The following is a 20,691-nucleotide window of genomic DNA, read 5'->3' as shown; positions in this document are numbered from 1 at the left end:
GCAGAGAGGCATGGGCAGGCCATTCTCCTCTCTGAACTTCAGTCGCTTCACCTTGGGGCTAACAGGTGATCTAAACCATAGCATTGTTCAAAGGAGTGAATGAAGTGGGGAGGGAGAGAGAGGCAGGGACATCCAGGTCAGTTCATGGGCTGTATGTCCAGATGTGTCCTCTTGTCTTGGCTTCTTCATCCTACAGCATCCAGGAGAGCATGTGAGTTAGGACAGGTGCTCAAGATGGAGGAAGAATCCAATGAAAGGAAGCTGTACACTGAGGTTCCCATGCTCAAGGCTCCCATGCTGTTAAGACACGAGGACAAGGGACAGGAAGTAATCTGGCAGGGTATTAAATCATCTAGAAGGAGGCCAGACTGCCCAGGGAAGATCCTGGGCAGACGGTAATGACTGGACCTAACCACCATGAGGTGTCTAGGGGTGGAGAGCCATCAGGTGAGAGGCACGTGCAGGTAGGCATAAATCATGGGATGTAGATCCTCAAGACACATAGGCAAGGCCCTCAGGTGATTAGATCTAGGCTGGCCTCCATTTTCTCCATAAAATGGGAATGATGAAGAACCCTAGAAAGGCAAAATGCACAAGCCAGGCAGCCGATGGCATCTGTCCCCAAACTGCTATCCCCTCCTTTGGGCTACTTTATCCTACAGCTGCCAGACAAGCTACCTATTCTGGTCCTTTTGAGCTTGAGATGTGCTCAGAAATGTACAGGGCACACAAGGAAGGCGATTCTCCCCTTTTCTCCTTAGAAGATGCAGATCTGAGAGCATCACACTTTCAAACCACTGTGATAGGTCAGACTTCCCAAATCAGCCTGCACAGGTGGTGAAGTAAGGTCACAGGGACCAGGCCAGCAGGAGGCCAGAGCTGGCAAGTTGAGCCACCAGTGAGCTCAAGTGGTTTGGTGACCATGAGCTCAGCTGTCTTTAAGAATGTAGCATGGTGGTGCACACCTTTAATCCCAGCATTTGAAAGGCAGCAGCAGCTAGATCTTTGAGTTCAAGGCCAACCTGGTCAACCTAGTGGGTCCCAGACCAGCCATGACTATATTGTGAGATCCTGTCTCAAAAAAATAATTGAGGACAGGGTATCCTTTCTCCTTTCTCACTTGACTCCTGAATAAGGGAGGCTGCTTATCTCTGGGATGGTCCAGTTTCTTGGAGGGGCCCCACAGCACAGCATGTTTTGGCTTTTCTCTGAGTCTATCCACCTTCCTTCTGTAGGCCATGATGACAGTGAATAGCCAGGACCAGGTACTTTTCAGGGCAGCAGGGGCAGGCAGATCTCCCTCCCCCTGGGCAATCCAGATTGGCTGTGGATATAACACTGTGCTGATGTGACAGTATCTACAGTGTCTGTGCAAATGGGACTCGAGTGTGTATGGGGTATGTGTTTGGGTGTGTGCGCATGTGTGTATGCTCTGTAAACAGTCCGTGCAGAGTGTGAATGTGGAGACATGTGCATTTGCAACAGAGCGACATGTATGCAACATGTATAGATATTGTGAACACTGTGTGGGGAGTGAGCAGTTTCAGGTGTGAGGGAATATGTTCCTAGCACCCACATGGGACAAAGGCAGAGCCACCTCGGGCAGCCCCACAAATGTGGCTGCATGTGTTCAGATGTAACACAGCACAAAGGCTTTTTCAAAACAGCAAGGAGCCACACAGGTGGTTGCTTATTATTAACTTCAGAGAAAAATCCTGTTCTGCCTTTGAGGTTGTCTTGCTGGGTCTTTCCAGAAAGACACTAAACAGCTATTGCCATGAAAAGGTCAGCCTGCTGTCCCACAGGTTGTGCCGCTGATGGTGGTGACCTTGGACAGACCAGTAGGGGCCTGAACATTGCTGTGGCCTTGGGCCTCAGAGGCCTCCTTCCGGGGCTCAAGGGGTAGTAGGTCATAGGTCATGCTATAGCCTGAAGATCTCAGACTTTTAGTCAAAGCAGAGGCTCTCATATGAAGCCCCCAAATCTTGGATCCTAGTGCCTCCAACCTCTTCATAGCCTGTAAAGCTCCCAGCAGCCTAGGAGCATGCAGATAACATGCTTACAGACAGGAGGCTGGGTCTGGAGCCTGGCCCTGCTACTTCTGTCAGCTGGTGATACCCAACAGGGTCTTCCTGTGTACTGGATACTGGTAGAGACTGAGGATCCATGGGGGTGCCTAGCTGGGCTGAGTCCTGCTCTTGGGTCTTAGGACCCCACAGGGAAATCAGATCTTAATCTTAGATAACTTAGATCTTCTGCAAGGTCCACGTTCATGAGTCACAGATATCACCTGGCTGACCTCTTCTGGTCCTTTGACTCAGCTTCCTCAATCTCCAAAATGTCATGATGCTGGACTCATGGAAGTAATGAAGACAGAACAGGGACTTGCCATGTGCTGCCCACTCCTGACTGGTGGGGCCAGCCCTCATGACTCTGTGCACCAGGTCCCCCCGTTACTGTCACCAAGCACAACCTACAGGGAGTTCCGCATCTACAGCAGGAATGGGTAGGCAGGATATGTAGAGTAGCCTGAGGCAAGAGGAGAGGTCCACCCTCTGTCTCCTAAAGCTGAGTACTGTCCCAGGAGCCATCGATCCTTCTTTGGTGTGTGAGAGGCCTGGTCTTGTGTGGCCCAGCCAGTGTAGCGTCAGGGATGATGATTGTCACCTCACCTGACTCCAGTTCTGATATACCACCATTAAGGAGTCAATTGTATGGTGATCCAGACCCCAAGGAGACAGGCCAGAGCTGGTGGCTTGCAGTGGATTCTCTGATCCCTCCTTTTGCTTTGAAGTTGGAGCAACTGCTCACATCTGTGACACCAGCCAGCAAGGGAACGCTGTGGTTTTCTGGTGAAGGGCTCATTAGCCTACTGCAAAAGGAAAGTAGTTGGCAGCTAAGGTCACAGTCACCATGTGCGAGACCCCTGTGTCCTGGATAAGTGGTTCTGCAGGTGGGCAAGAGGTGTTCCAGGGCCTGGTAAGACCTCGGAGCCCCTTGAAGAGCATTTGATCTTGTGCTCGCTCTGCTTCCAGAGTAGCTGTCTGAAGATGCTAAGAGGAGAAAGGAGGCCTCCCCTGCAGAGCCCAGTCTGCGACCAGGAGGCCTGCTCTGTCACTTTGGGTGAAATTCCACAGGTGGAATTCAGGGCCTTCCATAGACTCTGCTCAGACTATGTTCAGCAGATCGCCAGTGGCTTTCTGGGGCTGCATGGACCCCTGGTTGACCTGCAGCCTGTAGAAGGAAAAGCCATAGTAACCACCATGGGGTTGGAGCTGGGAGACTGGCGTGCAGGCCCTTGTTGGCAGAGAAGGGAGGTGGACCTGAGGGGCTCAAGCTTCCTCCTTTCCTCTCCTGTTTTTCCCTTTCTCCCTCCCCTTCCTGTCTCTGCCTCAGTTTCCCCGCCCCTGCTCTGTCTTCTCCCTTTCTTTCTTTCTTCTCTCCTCCCCTTTCTGTTTCCTGTCCACTACAGTTCGACCGTGTGACAGTCCAGATTACAATGCTTCAGCGTTACAGTTGTGTTGGGTGACACCATCCCACAAGGCGACTGCATTTGGAATTTTGAGTTTGGGTCTTTTCCCTGGGCTGGCCAAGTGCGGTTCCACCCACTCTCTCAATGTTGGGCAGTGGGCAGTGAGCCACGGCACCCAGTCAGCCATAGCCACCAGAGGAAACAACCCCCACTCCATAATGCACCATGTTGCTAGGCTGCACACTCTAGAGGTCAGGTGTATCCCAGGCGTTTTTTGGCTTCTATTTTCAGAGACAGGGAGATGGACTCCAGTTGTTAAGTCTTGAGTATCTCTACTATGGCACCAGGGTCTGCAGGGCATCAGGACTCTAGTCCCGGCTGGGACAGGCCCTCCTGGACAAGGTGCACATGGAAGTACACATGTCCTTAAAGCTTCCAGCTTCAAGTTAAACTCACTAGGACTCACAAACATGTTCCAGGCCTTCCTTGGTGCAGCTAGATATGGGGTTCCACCTAGATGGGGAGCCCCTGCTTGGCCCCTTGAAGTCCAGGAAAAAGCTAAAGTCAAGCATTGAGGACCAATTGTATGACCTACAGGCAGGGCAGAGCCCCAATCCCAGACACTGGAGAGATGCTTTCCTGAGGGTTTCTTGGTCTACAGAACTAGGGAGTGAAAGCTGACCAAGCACTGGATTGCCATAGGAACCTGGATCAGGACCCTGAGGACTTAGAGGAGACCGAAGGACTGAGGCCAGGCTGGGGTCTCAGGCTCCCTCTGAATGAGCCAGATGGGACCCAACAGGTGGGCTCCAGAGAAAAATTGTTGCTAGGTAAATGTGAAGGCTAATGGTTGCTAAGGCCACTCAGCTTTTGTCACTGTCCACACAGAAGGCAAGATGGTCTCCTCTCCAGACCTGGTTTGGTTCAAGGGGATGTCCTCTAGGTTGAGGCTATTAGGCCAGTCCTGTTGATGCCCAATAGTCCCTACCAGTTTATTCCAGGTCAGGAGGCCCAGAGGTGTCAGTACCTCCACAGTGATCTTGCTCTGTGTCTGAAGTCATCTCCCAGGTCAATGGCCAGGATTAGGCCCAAAGATTTTGTTAAAGAGTGAGTGGAGTGGGGGGGGGCGGCAGCTAGAGGTGGTAAACCTCACTTGCATAGCCCTTCCTAATGTCTCCTTGCCTGTTGGGCCCTTTGCTGTCCCCAGGCCTGGAGTTCTGAGCTCTCAAGCTCTGGTCTGTAAGCAGGGAATTGTGGACTTGCTCCTGGGGAAAATGGGAAGGCTCCAACTAATTGGCATCTGGGGACAGACCATGTGCTGCGGTCACTAAAACATGAGTTAAGTCCTCACTCCCAGATATCCTGTGTTTATTTTATATTCATAATTTGAAATTTTTTTGTTAAGTTGAGAAATGGTCTCTCTGTATTGCCTAGGTTCACCTTGGACTCCTAGGATTAAGAAATCCCGCTTCAGCTTCCCAGGTAGCTAGGACTACTTGGGAGCACATGCCAAAATTCTGCTTTCAGAGTTAACTAACAGATAAAAACATAGTGCGGCTGATTTAAAGAAGCCACTCAAACACCTGTCCAGTTCCAAGCCTTACACATCGCAGTTAACTTCTACGTGGTTAGAATGGCCACCCTGAAGCCACGGAGCATCACTTAGGGCTTTATACTTTCAATGTCAATTATATTTTTTATTCACTTACCCACTGTCTAGAAAGAAAAACTATGACAGAGTTGAAACTAGAAAGCAATAGCTTTATATCTATTTTCATAGCTCTTGTGTCCCTTTGCCTACATTCCACCCCTCGCCATCACCTAATATTGTCCCCTCTTGGTCTCCTTGCTCAATGTTTTGCTGTGCCCACATTTAGACCTGCTTACATATATGATTATACATGTTGTAGTCTAGGAGCTGCGAGTGAAGGAGAGTGAGACTGTGTGGGCTTTCCCCCGCCCCCCGAGTTTCAATCACCTCACATTGTCTTATACTTTCCAAGTCTGCTCATTTTCCTGCAGATTTTGTTGTTTCCCTTCTTACAGCCGAGTCGTGTTCCATTTTGTGTGTGGACCACATTTTCACTGTCCATTCACTTGTTGATGCACGACTAGGTTGGCTCCGTTTCCTTGCTGTTTCAAATGGAGCAGCAACAAACCAGGATGTTCACGCAAGAGAAACCACTAGCGGAGTGCACAGACAGCCCACAGAGTGCGCGAAAATGTCTACTGCTACACCTCAGACAGGCCTAATATCCCAATTTTACAAAGATTTGCAGAAATTAAAAACCAAGAGAAAAACTGCTAATCCACAAATGGGGTAATAAAATGAACAGTTTTCAAAAGAAGAAACACAATTGGCCAATAACTGTTTTTAATCCATCCCTAGTTGTCAGGGAAATGCAGATTAAGGCTACTCTGAGATATCACCTTGCCCTCATCTGAAGGGCTATCACCAACTCTGACACAAATGGAGAGGCTGTGGGGAGAAAAGAACCCGTTCACACTGGTGGATGTGCAAATCAACACACTCATTATGGAAATCCATTAGGAGATTCCTCAAAAAGTTAAAGGCAGTGCTACTCTATGACCTAGCTGTTCCTCTCCTGGGCACTTACCCAGAGAACTCCATATCTTAATAATAGAGATACTTTTGCATCTTCTTTTTTCCCTAACATTTTCTTTAACTTTTAAGTTAGTTTTTGTTAAAGTTTAAGGAAGTGGCATTTGACAGCCTCCCGGTGACCCTCTCTCACCACTGATTGCTAGGCCTCGTCCTGAGGAGCTATCTCCCGTTTTCATGGCTAAGGTGCGGATGTGTGTGTGTGTGTGTGTGTGTGTGTGTGTGTGTGTGTGTGTGTGCGTGCACACACACAGAACGTCATCAGTGTTGCTTGCATGAGTGTGGGTCTGCGGTCATTTCCTGGAGCAAGGGTTAACTTGCCAGTGGCCACGGCACTGAAGAAAATGTGGGCTCAAGTTCCTGGGCAGCTACGGGATTTATGGATGTTTTATCCCATCTACAGCTTGTCTTAATGATATGCACAGAACAAGTGTTAAGTGTTGAAGTTTACTGGGCCTGCTTTTGCAGTGTGTAGAACTCCTCAATTAATGCGGGGTCACACACAAGACCGTCTTTTCTCTACAGGTTTCCTAGTTTTATGTTGCAGCCTATGCTATGTGTTACGGCAGTTGTCCCTGGTGATCAACCAATTGTCCCCACACCTTTGGGAAGAATTCCTTTTTTTGCTGTCAAATCCTCTGTGCTCCTTTGTAGGCAACCAACTGGCCTCGTTCACGTGAGTCTATTTCTAGACTCTGGCCCCTGTTTTCCTCTTTGCCAACACTGTGTCAATTACTGTATCTTTATCTTAAGTCCTAGAACTCAGATACTGTGAGTGTTTCAAAGTTGTTTTTGGCTATTTTAGGCCCTTTGTCTTCCATACACATTTGATAATATGCTTATCTATGCTCACCTGCACAAACAGAAGTTGCTAGGACCTTTCTTAGAATTACGTTAAACCTAGTGTGCAGAGGTGGTAAGGGGTGAGAGCACTTGCTGCTCTTGCAGAGGACTGCTGTTTAAATCCCAAGGTGGGTCACTCACCACAGCCTATCCCAAGGGGATCTGATACCCTCTTCTGGCCTCCATAGTCACCCTGTCCTCATGTGCACATAACCCCCCACCCCCACACACAATTCAAAATAATAAAATAAATCTTTCAAAAATGAATTACTTTAAGCCTTCAGATTGGGGGGTGGGCAGATGCCATCTCAGTTATATCCATGAACGTGGTATGTCTTTGATTTCTTCTAACATTGTTTACCTTCATTATACACATCTTTCATGCCTTCTTGACTTATATCTAAGAATTTCATTTTTGGAATATATAAATGGATTTTTTTCATTTCAATTTTCAACTGTCCATAAGTAGTCTACAGAATCAGTACTGATTTGTATCTGCTCACCTTGTTCTGTGAGATATTTCTTCGTAGGTCCTATGAATGCATTTGTGCAAGCTGTTAGCTCTTCAGTCTCAGCCTCTAACAGATAGAGATGTGTTCACTGCTTCTGTAGTCTGCTTGTGTCTTCTGTATATAATTCTTTGTCTTGAGCTGATGAACCTTCCAGCACGAGGTTGAGTGAGGGTGAGAGTAGACACCATCGCTTTGTTCCTGGTCTCCGGACAAAAGCATTCGGCTTTATGTGTGATGTGTGATATTAACTGTGCAGCTTTATTAGTGTCCTGCATCTTCCTAAGATTCTTGGAGTTTTGTTCTAGGTTTTGCTTGTTGGGTGTTTTTATGATGACTAGTTGCTGAATTCTGTCAAAAGACAGTTTCTGCCTGGGTTGATGTGCTGTGTGGGTTTTGCTAATGACAGAGTCTGCATTCATTGAATTTGGAAAATTGAACCAGCCTTCCATGTTCAAGATAAACCCCATCTGGCTTTGATGTACTTTTTTCCTATATATTATTGGATTTGTGTAGATGTAACCAACCGTCTTATTAAATAAGAAACACAGAGCCGATTCAGAGAAGAAAGCCAAGAGGTCAGAACTAAGAGCCTTACCCTTCCTGCTTCAGCTATCCTGCTTCAGCCAAGAGAGCTCTCCGAAAAAAGGGGCCTACTTCCTGTGTGTATGTCTTTTTATAGTCTAGCTGTTCTGCCTTCTCATTGGTTGTAAACCTAAACACGTGACTGCCTTGTCACTGCCTGTATGTACCGCCCTCCAGGTCCTTAAAGGCGTGCGCCACCACCGCCACGCACTTGCTATGGCTCTAAAACTCTAACCCCCAGGCAACTTTATTTATTAACATACAATTAAAATCACATTTCAGTACAAGTAAAATACCACCACAGATTTGACTTGTGTTCTAGTCTCATTATGTTGCTGTGATAAACCACTGTAACCAAAAGCAACTTAGAGGAGGAATACATTTATTTGGCCTCCACTTCCAGGTCACAGTCCATCACTGAGGGAAGCCAGGACAGAAACTTAAGAGAAACTTGAAGCTGAAACCATGGAGGAACGCTGCTTGTGGGCCCTGCATAGCTAGTCTTCTTCTACAGCATCTTCCTGGGGAATGGTTTCACCTATAGTGGCCTGTGTCAATTATCAATCAAGACAATAGCCAATAGCCATGCCCACAGGCCAATCTGATATGAGCATTCCTTCAGGTGACTCTAGTCATAGGCATTTGCTATTATTTTGTTGAGGATTTTTATATCTTTGTATATGAGGTATATCGTCCATGGTTTTGTTTTTTTGTACTCAATTTTTTTTCTCATAAAATAAAGGAAAGTGTCCTTTACTTCTCTATTTTCTCAAAAGCAGTGTGCAGGCTTGTGCTGTTTATACTTTAAGAGCTTTGTAGAATTTACTATATTTTTAAATGAGGGGCTGTCTAAGGTTTATGCACCACAACACTTAGGCTTTGGGAAGGATCGTTTTCCAAATCAGAGCTTTTAAGCCGAAGGTGTGTGAAGCAGGAGCCAGGAACTGTGGGTCCAGACAGGCAAGCCTCTTCAGCCTCCTGCACCTTGCAGAGCTCTAGCTAGCTCACAGTCTAGGTAAGACTTCTGATGAACTGTGACTGACTGTGTGACCAGGGAAGTCACCCAGCCTCTCTGGGCTGCAAATCAGCCAACAGAACAAAAAAAAAGGAAAATGGCAATTATTCTCCCTGAATGCTGATATCAATTGCAAAGGTACTCTGAGACTAGAGAGCTCTCCTGGGGGCAGGGAGAGGGAGTTTGATGTCAGGACTTTTGTGGCACAGAAAGGAGCTGATCAGAGCTGGGGCTAAAGTCAGGGGAGGCAAGCACCCTAGCAAGCAGACACTCAGCCAGTGGGTTCTCTCCCATGTTTTCCCATGGACTCTCATGTTCCAGGCCCTCTAGGAGGGCAAGATGGCATGCGTTCATTATTTCAACTTGTCCTGGTGCCCTACTCTGGACTAGGCACCTTCTAGATGAAGAGACGAGGCCTCAGACGGTGGGCAGACTGTATTTCCCCACTATTAATGATCAGAACAGGATGGACCATGTTCAAGAAGAAGAGACAAATGGGTCTACCAGAGAGCTGTGCAGGTCTGGACTCCAGAGCCCCAGGCCCAAAGCCAGAATGCCCAGGTGTGAGGCTCTGCTCAGCTGTTTACGCAGCTGGGTAAACTGAGGACGAAGTCTTTGCTTCCGAGCCTCAGCTGTCGATCTGTGAAGTGTGGTGATGCCGCCACCGCCGCTTCCTTGTAAATGGTTGTGAGGATTAAGCAAGTTAATGCTCTCAGCTCATTAACTCAACACAATTGCCCAGAACCATGCCTTTGCACTCCAATGCAGATTACTATGTGTAAAGCATGTGCCATACTTTGTACAATGTGAAGCCACACACTTGAAAAAGGATGATATCAAGTACTGGCAGGAGTCCAGAGTGCCTCAGACTGCCCTTCTCTGGGGGGTAAACCTGGGGTGGGTGTGGATGAGGGTAGGGGTTAGGGTGAGGGTGCAGTCTGGGGAAGGGACCTGTTAGGGGTCACACAGTCCTGCAGTGTGAATACGGCAGCGACCTCCTGGCTCTTATACTGATCACTGCAAGCTCTGGTGCTTCTAAAGGAGAGAAGGTGTGACAGGATGTAACACGAGATGATGAGGTAGTAAATCCAGGAGCATCAGGGTAGGCGTCTTCTCTCCTGGGCTGCCGTCCTGGGTTAAGGCAGCTTTCTAGTACCTTCGGAGGAAAGGGAGGCCTTGGTACCTACCATACCTTCAGTTGGGACCCTGGTACATATTGACCAACATGCACCGCGGCTCACAGGTGGCCCCCACATCAGGCACTGTCGCATAGGAGGGCACAGGCCCTAAGGTATGAGATCACCGGTGTGGCGGCGCCTCCTTTTTGTAAAACTTAGGGTCTGGCGCCACCGTGTGGCCACGGGAGGAAGCCGCCTACACAGAAGAGAGGCCGTCCAGTAAGCTGCAGGGCGACATCACAGGGCCTGGACCTGCTCAAGGGCTCAGGAAAGAGGTGTGGTGTCCTGTCACCCTGCAGCTCATTCCCTACAGCTCCTGTGACTGAGAGGGAGGCAAGGTCTAGTGCAGCCCGAGGAAGGATGCAGCGTCCCACTTGCCCTGGGGATGACTGGATCCATGTCTCCAAGAGCTGTTGGGGTACTTGCACACTAGAGGAAGCGTTCGGCACCATACTGGGGGGGGGGGCACTTTCCATGGCAGGAAGTCAGAAAGCTCGGATGTAGATTCGGGGATGCCCTCCACATTCCCAGAATGATGGAGACAGAGGAATCAGTTTAGACTCTGGCCTTAGGGTCCTGGTCTATAAAATGGGCTAGGCTAGGTCTGTATCCAGATCTAGTTTATTACAAGCCAGCAAACATCCTTTCTGTTGCCAACTGATGACCAAGACTATAAGATGGAAGAGAGAGTAGTCAGCTGAGCGTGGTGATGCACAGTATTCAGGAGATGGAGGGAGGAGGGCCAGAAGTTCAAGGTTATTCCTGGCTATGTAGCAAGTTCAAGGCCAGCCTGGGCTACATGAGACCCTGTTTCAAAAACAACGACAAAACAGAGCTGGGAGAGAAGAGAGAGAACATTGACCCTGTGGTCTGAATGTCCTGAAGTCCCAGGCTCCACTGTTTCCCTCTTTGCTCGCACCCCAGGGCAGCGGCCTGGGGGTGCTGGTGACCAGGAGGTGTGGCATCCAAACCCAGGTACCCTGTCCCAGGGGACAGGTTCTGACTTTGCTCCTGTGCCCCTCTGTGGGGGGAAGGGAGTGGTCTTTCTTCTTGTACCTTGAAACTCTGACACAGGAGAGGAGTGAAGCATGCACAGGCATCCCCCTGGGACGCCGATGGCTAGGCTTAGTTCTGCTACCGGTCACTACAGCAGACATGTCACTTCGGAGAGAGGCCGAGCTGTGGTCTGAGTGCACACTGAGAGGGCTGGGGGGTGGCCTGTCTCTGGTGTGGGTCCGTGCATGTGGGCAGAGCTGAGTTTGGGTCAGGGGATACTTCTGACTGATGCGATATACAGCACCACAGCTCTGCCAGACATGCAGCTCTTCTTCCCAAAGCATCGTTCAGGGTCGGCTTCCCCATCCCCTTCCACTTAGAAGACGGCCGCTCCTCCCCGGGTCCTGCCCTGCCCACTACGACGGTCACCACAACCCCCACCCCCCCGTCCCACCTAATGGCCTCTTCCTAAACTTTGACCCTTCATCCCTCTCTTCCATCTCTGGTGTTTTCTTGTCTTTCTCTCTCCCTCTCTCCTCCCTCCTTTCCTGACTGGATACATAGGCCCTGTTTTCCGGTGTCCTTTGCGTCTCTAGCCCTCCCCTGGTTCCTTGATGGTATAAATCTACAGAAGCACCGAGTACTTTTCTGTACATAGAGCAGCCATGCACACGCAAGAAGTGCAAACTCACGATAGAACCAGAATGTGGTGCCTAGCTTCACCTCAGCCTCAGTTTCCCCACTTTCGAAGCGGTGGTAAGAAGGCCTGCCCATGAGGCACCTGGCTGAGGCCTGGCACACCCGGACCCACCCCAAGTCCCTCCCTGATGGGGTCCTCTGTAGGGCGACCTTAACTCTCCCAAGCCATTGTGTGTACGGCTCCATTGTTGATCCTGACATGCAGAACCGAGTCTCTGCTCACTGTAGAGATGAAGAAATGGTGTTTATCCCTACTTCCCCAGTGGGGAATCCATTCGGGACAGTCGCCTGAGTCTCCATGACATCTCTTAGGGATCTATGAGGAAGCTCTTGTCTCTGTTTTTTTGGCTCCCGGCTGGAGCTCGCTGTGGCTGCGTGGTTATTGGAGTTCACAGCCTTGGCCCCGTGCGGCATGTCTTCCAGGCTATTGAGCTTTCATCCTTCCGGGTTCAGCACCCAACTGCCATTCTGGAGCGTGGCCCACCACTTTGCAACTGGAGAGAGCAGCACTTCACAGTTTCGAACTGTGTTACGAACATGCACTTTCCAGTCTGGCCTTTAAACGTGGGTTCCCATCAGTCCAGTCTTCGGGCGATGCCCTTACACTGCCGTGGGGCAAGCTTTTCCCTTACCAACCACCCGCCTTTCACATTTTTGTCTCCAGCATGCTTAGGGTCTACCGCTGAGATGTCGTGAGAGTGTGGTCCTGCCTGGAGTCCTCAGCCCCAGAGAACAGGCATTCCCAGCATGCACTTGTTTCCTCCACAGGAGCCACACTAGGCAATGAGATGTTATCAGGGTGCCATCAGCAGGTCCCTACTCATACAGGGCTTCTGTGCTCCAGGGGGAAGCAAGAAAGGCAGATAAGAGAGAGATCTGAGAGAGCAGGAGAGCTGGTGAGATGTTGGAGGTGAGATGAGGCCCCCAGGAGGGCTGAGGGTTATTCTGAGCACTAGGAACCAGGTGGCAGAGGGGTCTCCCTACCTGCACTTTGGAACCTTCCAAGAGCACTCTGGCCGCCACGTGAAGACGGAGCGGGAGTGGGCAGCACGTGCCAGGGAGGAAGTGCCGGGGTCGATGCATGGAGAGGGCAGAGAGGGCTATCTAGCAGGCTTGAGTGGGCAGTGCCTGAGGGCTGCTGAGCCTGAGGAGGGATATCAACCCTGCACTCCATCTGTATGGTCCCAGCTCGGGAATGTGTGTCACTGTGTGTATAGTTCCATTCTTGGTCCTGACCTATAGAGAGCTCTGCTTCTGACCCTTGTGTTTGGACAAGAGCCCCACCCCACCCCACCTCCGCCCCAGACAGGTCTACCTACATCCTGGGCCCTACCCATAGCCTGACTATGGCTTGCCTCCCAGGCTGAGGGCTGGGCTTAGTAGATCCACCAAATCCTTGGAGACACAGCTCCAGAAAGTTCTGGTGGCAGTGAGGCTGACACAGGAAGAGTGTCCCCTACACATGTGCTCACTACCCACCCTGTGAAGCATCCTCACTGAAGAGAGGCACACTGGTCGGAGTCACTGTTTCAACATGCCACAGTTCTCAGTGCTGACCTGTGAGGCCAGGCTCTCCAACTAGACCTGCTTCCTTGGGCTTTTGCAGCTCCCCACAGAGTCTGGGTGTCCTGGCTCCTCTGAGCAGGGGTCAGTGGATTTGAGACTGCCCAGGCACAGAGGCTCCCTACAGCTCTTGGCAGCCAATGACCTTGGGCCAACTTCTGCTTGACCCTCCGTTCAGCCATCTGAGCCCACGTAGGGGAGGGAGGTGACCTTTCTAAGGCCCAACTAGTTCCTATGGGAGTATGCCTGCCTCCTCCCCATGTGGGCGTGGCCAGCCAGAGAGTGGCACTTAGGAGCATCACAAGCCGGTTCCTTCTCTCTTAGGAGAAACAAAAATGCCAGCCCTACTGGAATGTCCCCTCCGCCACCCTGACCCTATACCCCAAGAAGCCCACTGACCTCTGACCTCATCTGAAATGTTCAGCTGATGGGCCTGGGACATCATTTAGGCAATGCTTTCTTTTCCTGTATGTATAAGTGGAGGCCAGGATGGGAAGGACCGGCCTGGGGTCCCTCACTGAGCCAGCTCCCTCCCATGACTGGCTCTCCATGCCTCACCACTTTATCCTTTTGAATCAGAATCCCACCCAAGCCCCTGGGGACTTCTGCAGGAGGTTGGGGAATGCCAAGGCAGGTGGCTTGGGATTGAGGGAGCAGGTTGTGGTCCTTCGGCAACCCCCATTGCCACCCACACGTGTGCTCTGTCCCATGTCTCCCCACAGGTATATCCGCACCATGTACCTGGGGATTCAGAGCCAGCGGCAGAAGGAACACCAGCGACGCTTCTACTGGGCTATGATGTACGAATATGCAGATGTCAACATGCTGCGCCTCCTGGAGACCTTTCTGGAGAGCGCCCCCCAACTGGTGCTACAGCTCTGCATAATGATCCAGAAGAACAGCGCAGAGACGCTGCCCTGTGAGTGCCTGCCGGCCACTCCCCCAGCATCACCACCATCATCCCCACCCCACTCAACCCCACCCCACCCCACCTCCACCCCTGATGCAACTGCCTCATTTGCCTACTTGGCCTAGGGGTCCTGACTAGTTCAGATGTCCAGTCCCACCCAGCCCACTTGGCAGATGACAGGGCACAAGTGTTTCCTCAAAGCCCCTGCTCCGGAGGCACTCTGTTCCTAAGAGCGCGTTCCATGTGCTTCTGGACAGCGGAGCCAGCCTGCCCCTGGCAGCTCAGCATCCTGGCGATCTAATCAGGTGTGAGGCCCCCCTTGGCTGTGCACTGCCCTGGACCCTGGTGTTTCCACATCTGCGGAATGGGGATAATCAGGCCTAAAGACAGCATGTGCCAATAACACTGAGTCACGGCAGGTCTTACTTCTGGGTTTGGACGGTTTCAACTTCAGACTCTCGCCTCCAATGCACGTAGATGCCTCCGCTCATTTGTAACAACAGGCTGAAGTGGTGGGTGCTCCAGTGAGCACACACAAAGGGACCCCGTGCTCCCCACTGTGGCCCCAGGTAGTCTCCATGGGGCCTCAGAGCATTGTCCAGACATGCAGGCTCTGGCAGGAAGGCCCTTGGCTGTTAGGGATGCCCAGGTTAGACTGCACTGCTCTTATTTAGAGCTGATGGCTAGCCTAGCCTACCGTGCTGCAGAGCACGTAGCAGGGAGTCAGGGATGCCCCAGAACAGGCCCTCGGTTGAGAAGTGACCTGAGGTGGCACACGGAGGGAGAAATGGGATGTTTAGCATGGGGGCACTTGGGATATATGAGTCGTAACATTTGAAGGGATGGGGAAGAAGAAATGGTATAGATGCCAGTGTGTACTCCCGGGGAACTGTTACACCTTCAATGGGCGAGAAATGAGAAACATTCCATCCAGTCACGGAAGGACTGTCTCTAGAGGTAGTGAGTGCCTCATTGCTAGGTGTATTCAAGCAGAGACACTGCTGAAGGAACCAGACCCAGACGTCCTAACTGCTGAGGCTTGCAGGAGTCCCCATGGTCTGGGATGGCAGGGCAGCTGGGGGAGAGGGCCCCCTTACTTGCCCTCACTCTCTCTGGCCTGTGGTCTCTGGTCTCCTGGGCTGTCATGATACCTCCAGACCCCGCAGTCCATAAGCTGTGTCTTGCATTTGGTTGTTTTTTTACTGTAGTTCCACTCCCTGATGGTCTCAACACTTTACACATGAGCTCCTTGGCCCACTGGCCCTGCCTCTTGTTGGTTGTGGGATAGCTCCTCCCCTCTCCATGCCATTAATGCCAGCAGTATTTAGCAGTATGCTAAGGCTGTTACCATCTCCTTGCTGGTTCAGGTTCCTGCCATCTTGGCAGGCATTCTGGGTTAGGGCGGGTTTGGAAAGCAGCCTGGGCTGCTGGGAAAGACAGAGAGCCACGTACAACTTGAGCTCAGCCGTGTAGACTTAGGATGTGGGACGATTCATTTCCCAGCTGGGTTTCTTTATTGGTAAGTTGGAAATAAGAATTGCTTTGAGGTGTTGTGAAAGCTTGTTGAGCTGTATACATAGACCGCCACAGCACATAGCTGAACATCATAGACTGGCGTGATTCTGGAAGAACTTTGTCACGTGCAAACACATTGCTGAGGCCTGAACTAACTATGGGGCTGGAGGGAGTCCCTTAGAGGCAGGGGTCAGAGAAAGCCTTTACTGGGGGCTCTCATTTAGGCTGGCTGTCAACAAGGAGAGAGTCAAAGAAAATGGCCTTCTGTGCATTGGCAATAGCATGTCCAAAGGCCCTAAGGTAGGAAAAATTTCCTCTGTGGAAGACCATGGTGGTGATGAACTGAAAGTGAAAACATTCAGCATGGCTAGAACTTGGTGGTGGAGCAGGAGGGGTGGTGTGGAAGGCAGGCTCCAGAGGAAGAGCCTAGTGGGCCCCACAGAAATTCACAGACATTACGTGCCAGAGGCCGTGATTTCAGCAATTCTGTAGTTGACCGTTTCCATGTAGAGATGAAGAAGGCAGAGCCATCCTAAAAGTCCCACCAGTTAGTGAGAAGTCGGCTCTTGGACCTGTGCAGTGGGATGTAAATCCCTTGGGTCTGAGCTGTACGTGTCCCTCCAGTCTCTCAGTCAGCTAGTGGGCAAGAGCAGAAGTCCCTGGATGGGGTAGGAACCTGAAATGGGGTTGGAAGCTGAGGTAGAATGACTATGACCCCAGAACGGGGCTAGATGGCATGCCACGGACCAGTCGTGCTCAGGGAGCACCTCAGAGGCATGATTCTTCTCAGGAAAAGTCAACTCAAGGCAACCCAGAGATAGAGCTTTCGTTTAGTTTGTGTTTTGTTGAGACAAGGTCTCTCTGTGTAGCACTGGCTGACCTGAAACTCACTAGATACATCAGCCTGACCTTTGAACTTGCGGTCATCCTCATGTTTCTACTCTGCCTCAGTTCTGGGATAACAGGCATGTGACAGCATGCCCAGTAGACTTTGCTATCTTAAGTGACATGCTATAACCCTTGGCAGGAGTAGTGGGACTCTGCATAGACGTGGGAGATGCCAGCCACAGAAGCCATTGGGTCCAGTCCCTTGTTTCATACACAGGAAGATGAAGTACAGAAAAAGAAGAAGCTGCCCAAGGTCACACAGCAATGAGCATGCACACAAAGGACTTGTATGTTTCTTGCTGCCCTAAGACAACTGTCGTGGCATGTAGGGCACCTCTAAACACCATGCCCAAGGAATTACTACCCTCACCCCCCATTCCACAGATTGTGTCAGAGAACGTGGTTCGGCAGGTAAAGGTGCTTGATGGGCAAGCCTGGTGACCTGAGTTCAATCCTCCAGACCCACCTAAAGGGACTCCACACAATTGTCCTTGGTTCTACATAAGTGTGATGTGGCAAGCATGCACCTCCCCCCATCACACAAATAAATAAACAGAGGAAACTCCAGACAATGTATAACAGAATGAGTCAAGAAAGATAAGAGTCTAAGAAATATGAAACACACCAAAGCATCGATTTTCCTTTAAGCAAACATTTCGTCTCAGATACAGTTCGATGTCTTTCTATCTCAACTGTCAAAGCCCCCTGCTAGTTTCTTCTTCCGGTCTTCTTCAGTTGTGGGCTCTGCTCACATCAAGCCCTGGGGAGATGGCTCAGTGGGTGAGGGGGCTTGCTGTGCAGGCACAAGGACCTGAACTCCATCTCCAGTACTCCTGTAAAAAGTTGGGCACGGCCACGTCCTTGTCCCTGTAACATCAGTGTCATGGGGGGGGGGGGTGAAGACAAGAGGATCACTGGACATACTGGCCTCCAGCCTGGCTCCAGGTTCACTGAGAGACCCTGCCTCAAGTGAATGAAGGGGACAATTATGGAGCAGGACATCCAGTGTCCTCCTCTGGTCTCTGTGTGCACACATCACACATGTATGCACACTGCCGAAACTTGAACCTTGGCTTAACATAGAGCAAGAGCTCTGCCAGCATCTGAAGCACCCAGAAAGGCAAGTGCCCCTTCCCTTTCCTCTGTCCTGCTAAGCTGAAATGCCCAGCCTTTCTCTCCAGCTGTCAGCCCAATCAGTGAGCTTTTCTTCCTCTGGTGGGGACAAAGAGTGTCACACAAGAAAACTCAGTTTCCCCTTCTCTGTCTCCCTGGCCAAACTTCTCCTCAGCAGAGGTTGAAGCTCCCTCGTGCTGGTGTACAGGTGGAGAAAGGCTGGGGCCTGGTTCTTGGCTGCTGCATCCATGGAACTGCATTTCTTTCCTCCTGGAGTTCTTTCTTCCTATGTAAGAAATGCTTTCCAGTCTCTTCCAGTCTGGTTCATACAGGCACTGGCTCAAACCCTTAATAGAGATTTATTTCCGGAGGCTTGGTGTCCAGAACATGGTGCTAAGACATGGTAGAGGTCTTCTTATGACATCATATTGCAGCACAGGATAGCGTGGGTCTCTCTTCCTTATAAATCCACTCATACTATCATGGGGGCTCCAGCTCCATGATCTCATCCAACCCCAATGACCCCCTCCTAAAGACTCCACTTCCCAATGCTATGAATATATACATTTGAAGATTAAGTTTCCAGTATGAATTTTCCAAAGACGTATTTAAACCATGCATCCGTCCCCTTGGTTAACATAGAGTGAGGCTGGAAAGTGACTGTGACTTGGCCATGGGAGCTGAAGGGCACAGGTCTATGCTGTAGACCAGATCTATGAACTTCCTGCTTTGGCTCCTTGGAAACAATGAGTAAAAATTGTGCCCGAAACATCCATCTCGTTGTATCCAACAACTGAACCATCACTCGACATGCTGAGTCACAGTTGTCTGTGCCAGTGCTGCCTGTTAGATTTCCAGCGGAGCGAAACCCTCCTCTCTGACTCGTTAGCCCTGGTCTGCCATTCCCAGCAAAACAGTGGGTTCACAGACGAGCAGCACATGGGTCTTCCATGGAGAATCTTAACTCCCCGGGTGCCCATTGCATCCTGTCTTCGTCTCTACTAAAGAAGGAGATGTAACGTTCTGTTGGCCCCTCTGGACACCTCTTTATGCATCACTGGAATGGAGCAGCACAGCCAAGGGATTTGTGTCCCCAGGATGGCCTCTCTCCAACTCCTCTCCTGTTCTCTTGTTGAGGTCATGTCATGACGATTCTGCTTGGTGTCTACACACAGGATCCGCTGGCCCTGAAACTCCAGCTCTCCACCCTTCTAGCTCCAAATACCTCACTGTCTAAAGCCACAAGGAAGTAACTCTCTGTGCTGGTAAACAGAACATGTAGCAATTTGACAGAGCTCTCCTGTGTCCCCTGCCTCAGGGTAGCCCTTTCAGCTCTGGTTACTCTTGACAACTGAGAAGAGGAGAGAGACTTAGAGAAAAATCAAAGAAAAGCAAGCTAAATTTATCTTGCTGATCAATGCAGATAAAATGGTCTTTGGCCATTTCGATGTGTTTTTGTGTCAGATACTGGGATGGAGTCCCACTGGGCTAGGCTTCCCGATCCAGCTCAGGAGTCAAGGAGGATGCTGGGAGAAGATGTGGAGGGCAGCAAGTTCAGAAACCTGAGCAGCAACTGCAACTGGACCTTCATTCCTTCCTTTGGCGGGGAAGGTAGTTATTAATCACCTCCTGTATGCCTGGCATGGTGTGAGAGCTGGGGACAAATACATCAGGAATCAGAACACACCCACATCGCATTCCTTCATGATGCCGGAGGGTCATGTAAATGAATGATAAAGCAAACATTTAATTTTCTCTCTTAGGGAGTGATAGGAGCCTGAAAGAGAGCAATGAAGCCAGGAAGAAAGATGGATAAGGCAGCAGAACTTCCCATAGCTTTTAGTAGGGTGACGAGGGAAGCTCGTGAGGTCACCAGGTCACCTTGGTGACAAGAAGTGCAAGAGAGAGAACTTCAGTAAACGTGGGAAAATGTGTTGCAGAATTTAGGAGGACCCAGGGCTGAGGCCCGAGGGCAAGGGGGCTTCCAATATCTGAAATGCAATTGGGCCCCTAACAGCAAAGGCCAGAAAGAATGGGGTCACCTAGCACCACAGGGTCCTCATGGGGCAGGTGGGAAGCTGTGATTGCACAGCTCAGCTCTGTGGTAGAAGCCCACATAGAGAAGACAAGGAGTAGCGATAGCGAGGTCCATTGGACTGGCTGCTGGGAGGGGTGCCAGGCAGACTCTCAGCTCTCCTTTGGGCATCAGCCATGGGAGTGAGGACAGCAGGGATTCCCAAAGTCTCTCTGCACTCTGGGCTTCTCTGCTGCTAAAGAGGAGGAAGTGGGGAAAGTCTTCAAGATGGGGGCTGTCATGCTACTCAACCGTGAGGCCAGATGCACACATCAGAAGCAGGACTTCTGAGCCTTGTGGCACAGTCCAGGAGAGCGGCCGCAGAGTGAGCTTCTGCAGAGTCATTCCACCCTGAAGATTCCAAGGAAGGATCACAGTGCTCTGGAGCAAGGACTTCCTGCTGCCAAGCACTCTGAGCTAGCCCCTACTTGTCCCCTGGGTGGTCTGGAGACTGTCACCTAGCAGAAAGGTGCTGTCCCCTGTGAGCACGGAGCCCTGACCTTGCTTAGCACCCATCCTCAGAGAGCTGCGTCCCTCAGGGGGTCGTTCCATCTCTCTCTCTCTCTCAGTGGTCCTTTACAAACTGCAGCCAACCTCTTCTATCCCCCTTCTACTCTTAATACCAAAGAAGCACCCAATGCAATAGCTGATCACTGATCCAACTAGGCATACCTAGTTTTTCCAGGGCCCCTGGTGTCAAGGACTTAG

At 50.6% G+C, this 20,691-nt stretch overlaps 1 protein-coding gene across 1 annotated transcript in view; it reads left to right on the top strand.

The window, feature by feature from the left end:
• The window catches only part of LOC131919323 (XK-related protein 6), an 83,165-nt gene that overhangs the window by 47,496 nt on the left and 14,978 nt on the right, over window positions 1–20,691 (top strand). Inside the window, exon 3 of the mRNA XM_059273492.1 lies at window positions 14,206–14,402. Coding sequence (XP_059129475.1) covers window positions 14,219–14,402 — 184 coding nt within the window. The 5' untranslated portion in view covers window positions 14,206–14,218. The remainder of the gene's footprint in view (window positions 1–14,205; window positions 14,403–20,691) is intronic.

The sequence above is a fragment of the Peromyscus eremicus genome, chromosome 9 (genome assembly GCF_949786415.1).
Source record: "Peromyscus eremicus chromosome 9, PerEre_H2_v1, whole genome shotgun sequence".
Lineage (NCBI taxonomy): Eukaryota > Metazoa > Chordata > Mammalia > Rodentia > Cricetidae > Peromyscus > Peromyscus eremicus.
This window is presented reverse-complemented; position numbering and strand designations above follow the sequence as displayed.